Here is a 14,929-nt window from a genome sequence, read left to right as displayed (position 1 = left end):
ATTACAGGGCTGTTGTTCTCTCAAAGGTGTTAGTGGTGTCACCTACACCTTAGTGCAGCTTGAGTGGGTTGTGTAGTTCCCAAAACCCTTTGATAGAAATGAAGCCTAGGAATTCAGAATACTGCAGGTTTAGTTCATGTAACATGCCCTGGCTCTCCTTTTTCTCTTGAACCCTCCAGTGCTATCGCCTGTCAGTCCCATAGTGCTTCTTCACTGATCACTTGCTCCTATTCTGTCAACTGTGCTCCTACCTCCACTGGCCTTTTACAACCCCCTTCCTTACTACCAGAGCACTCCTTATCTTTTGCTCCAGGAGCCACTGTGCAGGGTTGGTGATATGCTCATGGACTTCAGTATTTGGGCTAACATTGATGGACACACTGTAAAATGCACTGGAGTGGAAGAAAACTTGACTTGTGTTTCTGAATAATTTTTTTTCTTTATCCTTCACAGAGAAAGGCACAAATTACATGCACAGCTATTTTCATTGTCTGGGGAGTCTTAGTCCATCTGGTCATTCCTCCCTTTGTCTTTATGGTGACTGAAGGCTGGGACTACGTTGAAGGTCTCTATTTCTCATTCATCACAATCACCACTATAGGATTTGGAGACTTTGTTGCTGGTCAGTTTACTCCCTATTTTATTATTTGTATATTGCCTGAGGTGTGTCTGTCTTCAATGTAAATATCAGTGCTCTGGTGTATGTGTTCAACTTCCTGAGGTCTGGGTGCATCTGGAGGCTTTTGCATTACTGAAGCTTTTATTAAAGATCAGCACTACTCCAAGAGACTCTGGAGCTGGCCCTGCAACTTCTCAAAATGGCACTTCCTAGACCCTGAGCTCAGTGCTCCGCAGAGGTTGTGGGAAACTGGCGTGGGGAGGTAAAGAGAGTTGTCTCAGCATTGTGGAGTGGGAGACGCTGCTCCATTCCTGCCCTTGCTTCCACTGGTCCTATCAACCACAAGATTTTGCTAGTATCTCATCATGTGGGAGTGACCCAGAGGGCTTGTGACCTAACCCCATCAGTAAAAAAGTATTGGGTAAGGCCAAAGCACTGGGAAACCATGGAGCCTCTAACTTTTAGGTGACATCAAGAAAATCCATTGAATTCTTTATACCTGTCTCAATAATCTTAATTTGAGTTAAGTATTCTCTCTCTCTCACTCACACTCACACACATTTAGAGCAATCAAAACTTTTAGAAACAAGCCTCATAGCATCACTGGGGTAAGCACAAGCATTGTCCCTGTTTCTCAGATGGGAGTAAATGAGGCACAGAGGTGTTGAGGCCTAATCTTTAAGGAGTGACCTTTAATCTTGGTTGCCCAACTTCAGCCACCTAGGCTCTGCTTTGGTGAGTTGTATTTGTTCCCCAGAAGTGCCAAGCGCTCATAACTTAACTGAAGTCAATGGGAGCTGTGGGCGACCAGCACCTCTGAATATTGAGCCCAAGATATCTAGAGTACAATGCCCTAGATTAGAGGGCACTCCTGAAAATTTGGGCATAGCTTGTCCAAAACCATGCAGGAGAGTTTGAAACAGAATCCGGAATCTTAATTACTGACCTCTGCTTTGATAACTAGATTGTCCTTTCTCCCTAACCCATTTAAAAAAAATGGTTTTTTTTAACGAAAGATCATTCAGATGCAGTAGCTCATTCTAGGAGAGTTTAAATGCAAACCTCCACATGTTTTCTGTTTCAGCTTTCCTCTTGGAAGGCAGGTATGAAAATGGTAGTCTGAAAACTCTTGAAGATTCTTCATTGGATTTCAAGTTACATCCAGACTAAAACTTCCTTAAACTTTGTATATACTTGTTGTTATATAACCTTTCTTGTTTTGAATTCATTATAGGTGTAAACCCGGACGTGAACTACCATGCCCTTTACAGATATTTTGTGGAGTTATGGATCTACCTGGGCCTAGCTTGGCTTTCACTCTTTGTCAATTGGAAGGTCAGCATGTTTGTGGAAGTCCACAAAGCAATCAAGAAACGGAGGAAAAAAAGGAAAGAGTCCTTTGAAAATCACTCTCCCTCTAAAAAAGCCCATCAGATGGGCAGCTCCAAGGATGTGAACATCTTCAGCTTCCTTTCCAAGAAGGAAGAGACGTACAATGATCTCATCAAGCAGATTGGGAAGAAGGCTCTGAAGACAACCAATGACAAAATGATTAAAGCAGAAAATGCCAAACCAAATATCCAGAATGCCAGCAAGGATGCCCTGGTGACATACACAAAGAGCAAATCATTCGATTATGACAGCGTTTCCCTAGGACTCAAAAACGGTCACATCATGAGGCACCTAAATGACAAACGCACTGGAGACAGCCCCCTGGAGGGCACCGTGTTTATAAACCAGCTGGACCGGATCAGCGAGGAAGAAGGGGAAGTTTGGGACTCCAGGGATTACCGACCCTTAATCTTTGAGAGTGCCAATATACATTTTGTAAATGAGGAAGAAGACGATGAAGAAGATCTTTCAGATGATGAGGAAACTTCAAAGTCCTCCATGGATGACAATCTTGCAGAGGAACCTGAGACTCCCAAAAAACTGGTGAATTTCCCATCCTCTGATGAATCTACCTTTACCAGTAATGAGTCGGAGATTTCTGTGCCTTATGAACAACTGATGAATGTGTACAATACAGTAAACAACGTAACAGCTACAACGTGAAGCAGCACGCATTTTGGCATAGTTTTTTGAAGGTGGTTAATACTGTCTATTCAAAATTTATGCAGGAGGAAGGCAGATTTGTTGCTAGCACCTCCTGTCTCTAACACCCAAACAAAAAACCTCCTATGTCTTAATGTCATCAACAGTTGTTAGCATTCTGGAGTCCAATCAGCTTTGCTTGTCTATGTTAGAACAGTTGCAAGATGACAATTTAAAGCTTGAGGCATCTTGCTTCCTCTTGGGACTCTAGTTCTTGAAGAAAGTGGGAGGAAATGACTAAAGTTGTTACACTGGACCTATTTTTTTTTTAATTGTGCTTTTCATGGGAGAATTCATTTGGGTGTAAACCTATACAGTTGCAGACAAACTGGTTTAGGCATATAGAACATGTTAGATTACTGCACTAGCCTCTCACCTCTGGAAAGCTGGATTCAAGTCCTGCCTAGCTCACAAGTGAAAACAAGTGTGAGGTCTTATCCTAGCCACACATCAACTTGCTACCACTAGATGTGGCATAACTGGTAGTCTCTCTCCAAGAGAAGCTTGGGATTGGAATAGCAGGATGTACTTAAGATCAGAGTTGAGGTGCATTGGCAGGGGTGAGTAAAGAAGCTTCAGAGCTACCATGGTGTTTGTCTGGGTTATGCCAGTGCTATTAGTAAAATGGTGAGCAGTGAATTTATGAACAAAATATTAAATTAAAAAAACGCCAAAGGAACTGACTTAAAGAGAGCCTGCTTCGCAAACAAGAACCTACCTGGGATGAAATCATCCTTAGGGACATGAAAAGCACTTGTGACTAAAGTTCACTGTGTCCAGCAGCCAAGACCTGTGCAAGAAGAAGGTGTGGAGGAAGCCACCGTGATCAAAGTAAAGAGGAGCACAAAGGATATGACAGACTTTTTACATGGAAAGTGTCCTTCCACTGTCCATATTTTAGAGAAAATACTTGAATACACTTTGTCTGTACAGATGAAGTTTTAGTTAAACTGTCCTTTTGAGTAAAATCACCTTTTGGGTATCAGATCCTGTCTGAATGTTGCAATGCCTGTCAAAGCTGTTACAGAAACCTGTACGGTATGATCACTATCGCTGGTTCAGAAACTCTTGCTGGACCTCCCCAACTTGATACTTCAGATTAGACTTGAAGTTGAGATGGTTTTAAAAACAGTCACATTTTGAATGTTTTTTTAAAAGCATGACCCACTTGGGTATTCAATGGTTATTCTACCCTACTTACAAGAAGGTTGTGTAATTGTAGACATGGGTAAAATTTTCAGAAGTGCCACTGACTTAGGGATTGTCTACTCAGAGGATTAGTGCGCAGCAGATAAGAATGTGAATCGATAGTGCGCTAGTTTGCTGCATGCTAGCTGGCCATGTGGACCCTGCTACCATGCACTAAAATCTCTTTAGTGTGCTTTGACATATTCCCATATGAAAGCATACTGTGGAACTTTGTGTTGTAGCAGGGTCCACTTGACCAGTTAGTGTGCACCGAGCGAGTGCACTGTAGATTTATACCCTGGCTTGCTTCATGCTAACTCTCTGTGTAGACAAGCCCTTAGGAGTCTGAGTCACTTTTGAAAAAGGGACTTGGGCTCCTAAGTTACTTGGGCATATCTGAAAATTTTACTTCTTGCTTCTAATTAGAGCTTTTGATTGGTTGTGGGGCACATGGGCTGTTTTTTTTTTTAAATGTTAACCCCAGATGTTTTGAGTAAAAAGAAAACGGTAATATATTTTTCTTCCCTTTAAAAAAAAAAAAAAAAAGATATCCATTCATACACCATGTAAAACTCTCTCAAATGAGCTCTTAATTACATGTTGGCAAGAGGTGCTGCTACTCTGGCTACTGGGGACACTGCGGAGGAGGGTGTGCTGAGGGAGGGGAAAGGACAGTGTCCCAGTATCCAAAGTATTTTTAGAACAGAGAATTGTCAAGACCTTTGGACTTAAAATGGCAAGCTTTTGTTTTTGTTTTACAGTATCTAAATCATTCCAAGATGCCCTAGAAATGTTGAAAGTTCAGAGAACAGTTAAAACTGAAATATATGGATTTGGGAAGGAGAGAGGTAAATATTGCTGCCTCTAGAACTCGGTGAGAAGGAGTGTGTGGAATTTTGTAATACTAATGTTGAATGACTAAATGTACTAATAACTGTAAATATTGGCCGCTGCTTGAATCATGGGTGTCTCCTTACATGTTAGGAGGAGAAACTGTGGGAACCCAGCACTCCAGTTAGATATCATGTTGACAAGAAGTTCTGAAGCCACCTACTGTAAAACAAGGAATGTCTATATTGATTGCTTTATGGAAACTTGTATTATGTTCATGAAGGTGTGTAACCTAATTGTAACAAAGGGCAAGATCCTACGCTGTTAAAAATGTTGGCAAAAATGTGGAATTAACTTTATTGGTTGCAGCGGTTATTCCACCTTTACAATATTATAGCTGAAGAGAGAATCTAACTCAAAGTGTAATTTCATACTTTTACTGCTTTTTGGAGTCTTGGTGACTAGGTGATCAGATTTGCAACAGGCTGGAATGAATGAGTGTCTGTACTAGAAAGGTTTTGATGAGTTCTAATAGGTTTTCTTTCCACAGCCTTTCATCATGACTCCAAGCCCCTCAGGTATGCCTCCTTGTGGAGAGGGTTTTGGGTGATAACTATTTCTTGATGCCACTGTTTTTGGGGTTTTTTTCTTCAACCATAAGAAATGGGAGGCAGTGCTCCATTTATAGAGGTGTGACTTTTACTGTGGCAGGTCTAATATTCTCATTAAAGAAATGCACATCACAAAACAAAACACTCCAAAAAACTATTCTTGTTCTCCAGCTTGTCTTCCATTGTTGACACAAAGATCAAAGGTTTAGTGACAGTTAATGCAGTGTTAGGGTAAGGCAGAAAGGGACACTGAAAAAGATGGAGAAAGTAAGTCCAGCTTGGTATTCTCTGTTAAGTAGAGAAGAGGAGCAGCCAAAGTGTGGTCCATGGAGCTTTAGAATGTGGCTCCTCTTTAGTACAGAAATTACATGACCCAGACACTTCTCTTGGCTGCTCTGACTGAGATGGAATATTGCACAATCTCCATATCAAATTGCAGCTGTGTCTTTAAAGATGTGGAGGGATGTAGTCTGTTTCATGTTATCAAGTTAGGTGCAGCTCTCTGCCTTCTGCCAAGCTGCTGACGTGGCCCTCAATTGGACCTTCCCGACATAAAATATAAAAGTCTACATTATAAACACCATAGATGTTCAGGTACTGATTAACTTTCCTGGAACTAAGTGCAGGATTCTTTTTTTGAGACATAAACACATCTCACTCAAGTCAACCCACCCACGTGCCTTACTGTAACGCTACTGGGCAAAATTCACCTCTTTGCAGTGGGCCAGCACAAGGGCTGTGCAGCAATTAAATCCTGCTTTGCACCTGAAGATTAATTGGGATTTAATTGGTACATTGCAGAGGGCCAGCACAAAACCGAAGAGGTGATTTCCTCCTCCCCCGCCAGTATTTTTCAGATCTGGTGCCATCTCAGAATTGCTCGAGTTCTAAGCCAGCCAGCCCTCTTTGTCCACCTGTCTTCCACATTTTAAGAAAAGCAACAGCCTGGGGCCTTAACTAGCATTGTCTTCTTGCCCTTTGATTCTCATGTAATGAATCAGAAGTGTGTCCAGTATTTTATCTCTTCAACATAAAAATGCCTATAGCTAGTTTCAATTCCCAGATGCTGCTTGGGGAAAATTTTGTATAATGTGAAGGTAGTTCAAGGAAACTTAAGTTTACTGTTTGCCACCATTTAGAATTTCACTGGGGTTTGTGAACTGGGGCTGTGGTTTGTTCCTCAATAATTTAAGTTTATAGGTGGGATTATGTGGGTCAGCTGCGAACTTTAATAAAAAAACAAATTTATGGCAGATATAGACGTGGGGGTGGGGGACAGGGAGAATCCTTCCAGCTGCTAACCTATTTCCAGCCACTTCTGGGCCATTAAATCTGAGCATGGTTTCCCCTTTCATGCCTGATTTCCATTTGCCAAGATGATCCAATGTTGTAAAAGGCATTGGCGGTTGCAACAAGGTCTTTATGTTGTATTTTAAAATGTTGTTCCTACATCCAAATTAAAAAGACAAGGTGGCCTCATCTTCCACTTTGCTCTCCCCTCTGTCTTATGCCAATTAGACTGGCTTGAGGGTGATTAAATGGGCTTCAATTGTGATTGTGTGTGTGTGTGTGTGTGTGTGTTTGTTTTCTGGCAGGCAGACTAACAAATCTGATACATTGGTACGAAACTGCTGAGTAATAGAAAAAAAAAAGCCGTGTTCTTCCAGTGCTGGGGGTTTGTGTGAATCCATTGCTGCCAATGGATGCCACAAAACTTAAACCAAAACCAGTGCTTACTGACAAACGCCTTGTCATCCTGCATAAGAGATGATTTTTTTTCTCCATTTGATTTGAGTGGTACAGATAAAAAATATACCAACATTCTCAGTAAAATAGGAACAAAAAAGTTATACAGAAACCTATTGACCTTAATAGGAGCCTGAGAGCTCTATCTTTTCTATACTCTTCTTGCCTTCTAGGCTTCAGTCTACTAATTTGATGCATTTAACTTAAATATATATATATATATATAAAATATGTAAAAGAGCCCCTAATTTTTAGTCTGTACAGTCCTGGTGATCTCACTTCTGTCACTCCGTCACATGAACAGATACAACATCTGTTTGTTCTTTGTTTGGTGATTGTCACTGGAATCACAATGTATGTAAATATTGGATAACTCTGTGTCAAATGTAATTTATTTTAATATTTTGCAATAAAACGTGAAATGTACAAGTTGTTTTCTCCAGTCATAATTGGGAGGGGAGTGGAGAAGTATCAAGGAACTGAGTCTTATTTCTATGACACTATACATTTGTATTGCAATTCACAGACAAGGCTGGTCTTGTTTCAAAAAGCTAAGGCCCTGATACAGCAAGTTGTAAGTTAATACACTGCACTTTGAGGGAGCAAAGTCTGTCAAAAAGACAGGCATGTTGGAACAGAGGTCAGCATTTGGAAGGCTAGCCAAAAGGTCATATGGATATGCTTGTGTACCCACAACCGCTCTCCAGATCTTTTACTCCACAATGTCTGAATGGGAGGTAGATGACCCAAAAAAACCAACAAAAAACCTGTATTAAAACTGTAGGAACAATCCTACGGTGGCCATTGAATGGGCTAGAAGACCTAACGGCACTTTTCTGTCTCCAGCAGTTTAATGTGTGGAGCACCAGCAGCTCCCATAGAAATCAGTGGGAGATGGGGTGACCGACACTTGAGAAAAAATCAGGCCACTTACTGTACATGCCTAACTTTAGGCACCCAAGTCTGAACATGGCCTGATAGGTATGTGTATGATATTTACATACTCAATGGCACACTCCAGCTATTTAACACCTAGCTATTGATGACGGGAAGTGCCAGACTGGAATACTGTTAAGTTCTGACTCGTGGGGTTAAGTTTTACCCTTTGGAATCTCGGACACAACTTCCTGTAAGACCTGGTGATTTCCTTTGAGTGCTCTCCCCAAAAGGGCCTAACCAGCCTTGCGCCTGGAAGTTTGGGGATGTGATCCTGTCTATGTTTATGTGGTGGCATCCCTGCTGCTATGAGGTAGTGTTGTCTAGTGGCTAGAACGGGGCCATGGATCTAGTTACTATTTGATTGCTGCTGACTCATCATATATCTTTGAGCAAGTCACTTCACCTCTTTGCCTTAGTGTTTACACTCCTGTAAAACATGGATGATACATAGTGCTGTAAGACCCCTTGAATGAAAGGTTACTATGCAAGTGCAATATTTATTAGACTTTGCCCCTCTCTCTTGCAAATAGGTAGAATTACACTCTGTGGTTTTATTTTGGTTGCATACGTGATGAAAAGAGGGACATGGGAGGAAAATTTAACCCTGTCCATAATAAACAGGGCTGGCAGGTGTCCTGTATGGCCTGTGAAACTCGCACATTGGACAGCCTTCTCGCAGCTGCCTGCATTTCAGCTGGGTTCTCTGGCATGCATCCATCCAGCTGAGCTGTGGGCAGGCATCAGGCTTGTGGCTGTGCCTCCTGGCCACTTGGAGCCATTGTGCAGAGATCCATCTGCCCTTTGTGTCTCAGCTCCTGCAGCTCACATGCTGCAGCACAGCCAGGAGGGAACAGCTGGGAGGAGATGATGGTGTAGTGGTGGCCCAAAGTGAGGAGCCCAGTACTGACCCCAGGCTCCCTGAGCTCCCCAGGATCTCCCATCACAAGCTGCCAGGCATCTGGGAGAGTAGTTGGGGTTCTTGGGTTTGTGATGAGGAACAGGCATCCAGGCTGCCTCTTTTCTGTCTCCTGCTACTGCTCCCACTTGGCTGTGAGGAAGAAGAGGTGGCTGCTGCAGTCTCTCTCACAGGGCAGGTTAGAGGTCCCTTTCACAATGAAAGAAAAGGGAATGTGGTATCGCCTACCCCAACAGTTCAAAAATCATGAGTCAGACCTTAAATCTTGAGACTTACCCCCCCCCCCAAAAGGGTTTGGGTCTGTCTCTTTAGTTTCTGAACTCCCGCGGCCCATCCCCAGTCTGTGTCAATTAGTGTTGCCAACTCCCCCAAAAGGTGATGTTGATCCCCTAGGGCAGAAGCTCTCACCCCCAAATCAATCCTGCCTCAGTTTCCCCCACTTCTCTGCCTCCTCTCTACTCCTCCTGCAGCTCTAGAGTTGTTTAACCCCCCTCTCCCAGGTCGGGGGCAGGGGGGGCTGCAGCAAAGTCCCCTCTGCCCCTTCCCAGGATGGGTGTTGCAGGGAGGGAGGGGAGAGGAGCTGTCCCTGTTACTCGCACGAGGGAGAGGAGGGCTCTTTCTGTTCCCAATTAGGGTTACTATACATCTGGGTTTTCCAGGATATAGCCTCTTTTTTGAGCCTCTAGCCAGTGGAATTTTTCAAATAACATGAAATGTCCAGGGTTTTTGCAGAGCAGAGGCTTCACCTCAGAAAGAGCCCCGATTTGGTCCCTCCCCTGCAGTGGCATCAGGTTCATTTCTGGCAATCACAGCTGCTGGACCCCAAACAGCTCCCAGCCCTAGGGGAGGGTCCCGCAGGGTGACGCTGACTGATGGCTCTAACTGCATTCGTGACAGGGAACAACACTGCCCCCCCGCACCTCCAGTGAGTCCCCTTCCCTCCCACAGTGTCCCAATCCTCTCCCCTCTTTGCCTCTCTGAGAATGGTGTTGGCTCTTGAGAGCGAAGGAGGAGGAGGGGGAGGCAGGGGCTGTGGAGAAGCCAGCCAGTCAGAGGGGTTCCCCCCTCTTCCCGACCAGTGCTGAAATGCTCCACAGGGCTGGAGCTTCTGGTGTCCTCACTGGACTGGCTCCATTCAGCCCTTGCTGAAATCTCATGACTTGCAAAGGTATCCTGACAGTTGGTGACACTATAAATGAGGGGAGCATCCCCTGGCCTCCCCACACACTTGCTCCTGTGATGTGTAACTTGAAGAGCTGCCCTACCCTTGACAGCCACGAATATAGGTGGGAGGAAAGGAAGGAGCTATAGACCTTATCATTCCTCTCAACATTAAGGCAGCAGGGATCCTGCTGGCTGGAGGGAGGAGAGTTGCAGAGCAAACCACCCCATGCTGCAGCAGCTCTAGTCCTGCAGGACTGGCTAGGCACAGCTCCCCGTTCAAGGCATTGTGACCCGATGTATGGGGACAAAGCGCATACAGATTTGGCCTGGCCGCAAAGGGCAGCTGAGCTTAGCCAACCCTCCGGGACAAGAGCCACTTCAACCAAGACAGGGAATTTTGTGGGTCAAAGCAGGACTGTCTCATGAAACCTGGGACTCGGGAGGTCTGCCCTACCCCGTCCTAGTGTACATCCCTTGATGTTGATATTAGGCTTTCAGACCCTCTTTTTCCATAGGTCCTTTTGGCTGTTTACCCTGTGGTGACTAGATTAAAATATTAGCTGTAGACCTTGCACAGCCTGGGATATTTAAAGTATTTGGGGGAATGTTGTTTAATTTCCATGTTGACAGACACCAGCCTGCCTATGGCATCTGGCACCATTTCTGCTGACGCATGTGCAGGCACGCTCCCAGCAGAACAGAGGTTGCCTTTGTAACACTGCTCAATTAGGTGTTCCTTCCTCCCACCCTTGCCCTAAACTCTCAAGAAAATCAAACTGAAAGAAGCCTTTTTGGCCAACTTGGGGGAGAGAGGAGTAGAAGTCCACCGAAGGGTGTGGGGTGGAGCGGATATTAAAAGTCCCATCATGTAATCAGCACCAGGATGGGCTATCCTTGTTTCACATCATAACTAGAGAAGAAACAAATCCTGTCTTTAGGGTATAGTATTGTGCCTAATACAAACCAGCTATAAATGTATACAAAAACCAGGCTCAGGGCCCATAGAAATTAACAATTCCAGATAAAAAGGGGTAAAAGATAATCCCAAAAGGAAGAGTGGGAGCAGAAAGAGTTCAGAGGGAGAGCGAGAGAGACCATCTTCCAGAAACAGAACTTTGAAAACAAGCTGAGTCACTCTAGGCTGGAAGCGCTTTCTCTGATGTTCAAATTCCCAAATTGAGCTTTACTTCTGGACAGAATCCTGTTGACATACAGGACTGCGGGTTTACACATGTTTTATCTGCTGCTGGTGTAAGCTACTCAAATACAATGGTGTCAAGAATGGTATAAGACCCCAGATAAGACACTATTAAAAAACGATTATATTTTAAAAATATTGATCAGACTAGTTGTAGGATAATTATTAAAAAGAGTCAAAAAACAAAAAGTTGACTGAAAAACTTTTCCATCAGGTTTCAGAGTGGTAGCTGTGTCAGTCTGTATAAGCAAAAACAACGAGGAGTCCTTGTGGCACCTTAGAGACTAACAAATGTATTTGGACATAAGCTTTCGTGGGCTAAAACCCACTTCATCAGATGCATGGAGTGAAAAATACAGTAAACAGTATATATATTACAACAAACTTATGCCCAAATAAATTTGTTAGTGTCTAAGGTGCCACAAGGACTCTTTGTTGTTTTTCCATCAGAAAATGTAGTTTTTGTTGACACTGGCATTTCTATAGGAAAATTTTGATGAAATATTCTAATTTTCTTATTGGAAAAGTCTATAGTTGTTTGGAGTAACCGTATAACCGTGAAAATTCAAAACTTTTTTTCCATTTTGAATTGATGTTTTGAAATTAAATACATTTTTTGATAATTTAGAAATTAAATTTCTTTCAGTTTTTGGAAACCAAAACAATATCAGTTTTCCATTTTCAGATTTTGGATTTTTGGAGGGGAAGCAATCTGAAAAGGTAAAACTGAAATCTTTTGATTTCTAAAAATTGAAAAAAAAATCATTTTGACTTAATGTTTCATTTTAAAATGTTTTAAAATTTCTCACAGAAAACAACTTTTTTTACTGAGAAAATTCAAATGGGTATTTTTCCCCATAATTTTTTGTGGGGGAAAGATGTTGATTTTTCCCCCCCACAACCAACTCTAGTATTTTTGAGAAATAACAAAGAATCTCCAAACTTGTCTGTCATTCTGCCTTAGCTTGAGTGTATTGCAGTACAGTGCACTCTACCTTTAATTGTACTCAATGCATCACCTCTTCTTTCAAAGGAGCACAGGCCTACACTGAAAATAAGAGTGCCAGTCTACGCTGATCAGAGTCCTTACTTCGTCGTATAGCTTTAGGCATTTGCTGATTGCATCTGTTTACACCTTTCTAGTCAGTTTCTGGGTGTATAAGGAAATATTGTAATTAGTTTCTAATGCTTTTCAGATCACAGCTTTAAAAACTCTTGTGCTTATTTATGGGCTGAGCACTGCTTATACTTATGCTTAAAAATAGGCTGCGGTCAGAGAAGCACTTATCCCAACCATACACCCTGTCCATGGATGGGACATAAAAAAATATGTATGGCCAAAAGCGTGGAGAAAATCAATTTGTTCCCCTGCATGCAGGCCTACAGAAAGAGTCTCATAAAAACTAGAAAGCAGCTATAAAAAAAAGCAGAGACCACCTAATGAAAACTTCCTCTTTGCCTTCTTGCATGTGGCTGGCTATATTTTTACTGCCAGAAATGAATGCTGTATTTCTCAGATTGGATTTAACTCCCACACCCTCTGAGGTAAGATTATAGGGTTTCATTTACAATGCCAAGGCTGTTCTTCCCATACAGCCCCCAGACCTGTTGCGTATCCACTGCATGTTGGCAGTCAGTGGAAAAGTGGGGGCGCAGCTCAAGACTCCAGGCACGGACAGCCTCCTCCAATATTTTTCTACTCCTTTCAGGCTGGGACCGCTGCCAGCTCCATCTCTGGCACAGCTGGAAAAGAAGGCAAAATTAGTAAGGAAATTGACGTGATTTTTAATTTACGACTAAAATGGGAAATGAATGAAAAACTAGCAAGATGCCTTGGGCATTTGTTGGGGAACACTGCCTACTGTGACTAATTTTATGGCCATCTGCTGTTATAAAGCGATACAGTAGTTGTGGCTTACCCCAAAGAAAATCAGAAGGGTTCACAAGGAGGGCTCTGATAAAACAAAGCAGTGATTTATGAGAGACCTGCTATTCTCTTCCATCGTTTCCCAAAGGAAAGTGGAAGCCGCATCCTTTGAGTCATAGAACAAATAAACAAAAAAACACTTAGACTGGACTAATAAATATACCATGCAGAACAGTTCAGTATTGGCAGGTAGATGGGGTAGATCACAGGTTCTCACAGCACATACCACACCGTGCTTGCTGGTCATGTGATTATGACTCTTCTTTCCTACAGTTGCCTGCCTGCCTGTCTGTAGAAATAAGCAGTCAAGGGGCAAGCCTAGCAGGGAATGTTGTAACCACCAGTAGGAAAAGAGACAGGAGGTACTTGAGGAAGCAGAAAGGAGTGAGGAACAGGAAAGTAATTCATAAGATCAAAGACCTGCTTTCCTGTCTTAGTATGTACTCTGTGAAGCCTTTCCTGATGGGCCCCAGAATGAAAGCTGTTCTAGAACCAAGAGGGGGGGAATTGAGAGGGGTCGTGTGCATGGAAGGGAGGAGGATATATCTCACATTAAACTGTTCACGGAAGTAAGCTGTCAGAGAACCCCTGCTATAAGCCCAGCACAAAACATCATAGGAGATTTAAAGGAAGCTGATTCCCAAGCTCAGGAAAGGTGGAAATATGGCTAAATAGAGTAACTAAAACAGAGGCAGAGCATCAATGGCACCCGGTGCACGGCTAGAACCAGAGCCAGTAAGGGGACCTGCTTGGAGACCGATAATTCACACTCTGCGGGCCGAGCTGCTGCAGGAGGGGTGCACGATTCAGGAACCGGGACCAGAGGATCTGGCAAATGATGCAATGACTTCTTGCTCTTGTGAGCCTTGGAACGCACCCCTCCTCTGTGGCCGGAACTCATGGAGGGTGCAGTGTCCTCCTTGGGTTTGGAGGAAGACTTACTGCCATACTTATGCACATCCTTCCATGGTTATGGCTAGGCCCCAGCATGGGGTCCATAGCGCTGGTACTGGCGGAACCAGACTGGGACTCCGCGGTAGGAAGTGCACTCCTGGATTGCTCAGGCCAATGTCCAGAGGGGATCCCCTGGCCAGGATCTGACTGAGGCCTCATGGCAACCTCCATGAGGTACTTCTTAAGGCGTAGGGCAGGGAAGGAGAGACAGATACTGCACCTGGATGTGACGTGGGCTTCCCCCAAGCAGTACAGACAGTGTTGATGCTAGTGAATGAGTGAAAAAGAGTGAGGGCATCAAGGCAGGAAGTGCAGACCTTGAATCTTATCATCATAATCCAGTACCCAGACACAGGTGGTGGGGAGGGATGGTTGGGTGGGACTACTGAAGTGACGTCCCAAAATCTTTAATCGTACAAGAATAACTATGAACACTAAATCTACTACAAAATCAGTAAAATCCTAATTACGTACAAGAACAAAAACAGATTTTCTGGAGAGTTTGGAAAGTGCGTCACCAAGGACGAGAGAAAAGCAAAAGCTCCGACTCAGACCACGTAGCAGTGAGAAGGAACTGAAGGTGTGATTATTATTACTAGTTATTACTTGCATCATGTGTGCCATGTATTATTCATAGTTCCATATAGTGTGCACAGTGCTTTATAATAGAATGAAGAGGAATTCCCTGCCCCCAAAAGTTTACAGTCTAAGTCAAGACAAGAAGAACAGGGAGGGACATGAG

General features: G+C 43.4%; 1 protein-coding gene across 1 annotated transcript in view; it reads left to right on the top strand.

The window, feature by feature from the left end:
- Positions 1 to 7,508, top strand: part of KCNK5 (potassium two pore domain channel subfamily K member 5) — a 64,092-nt gene extending 56,584 nt beyond the window's left edge. Inside the window, exons 4-5 of the mRNA XM_045011048.1 lie at positions 454 to 622; positions 1,854 to 7,508. Of these exons, the coding sequence (XP_044866983.1) occupies positions 454 to 622; positions 1,854 to 2,674 (990 nt within the window). The 3' untranslated portion in view covers positions 2,675 to 7,508. The remainder of the gene's footprint in view (positions 1 to 453; positions 623 to 1,853) is intronic.
- Positions 7,509 to 14,929: the final 7,421 nt, after the last annotated feature.

Source organism: Mauremys mutica, chromosome 3, assembly GCF_020497125.1.
Source record: "Mauremys mutica isolate MM-2020 ecotype Southern chromosome 3, ASM2049712v1, whole genome shotgun sequence".
NCBI lineage: Eukaryota > Metazoa > Chordata > Testudines > Geoemydidae > Mauremys > Mauremys mutica.
The sequence above is the reverse complement of the archived record's forward strand: the minus strand, read 5'-3'. Positions and strand labels throughout refer to the sequence as shown.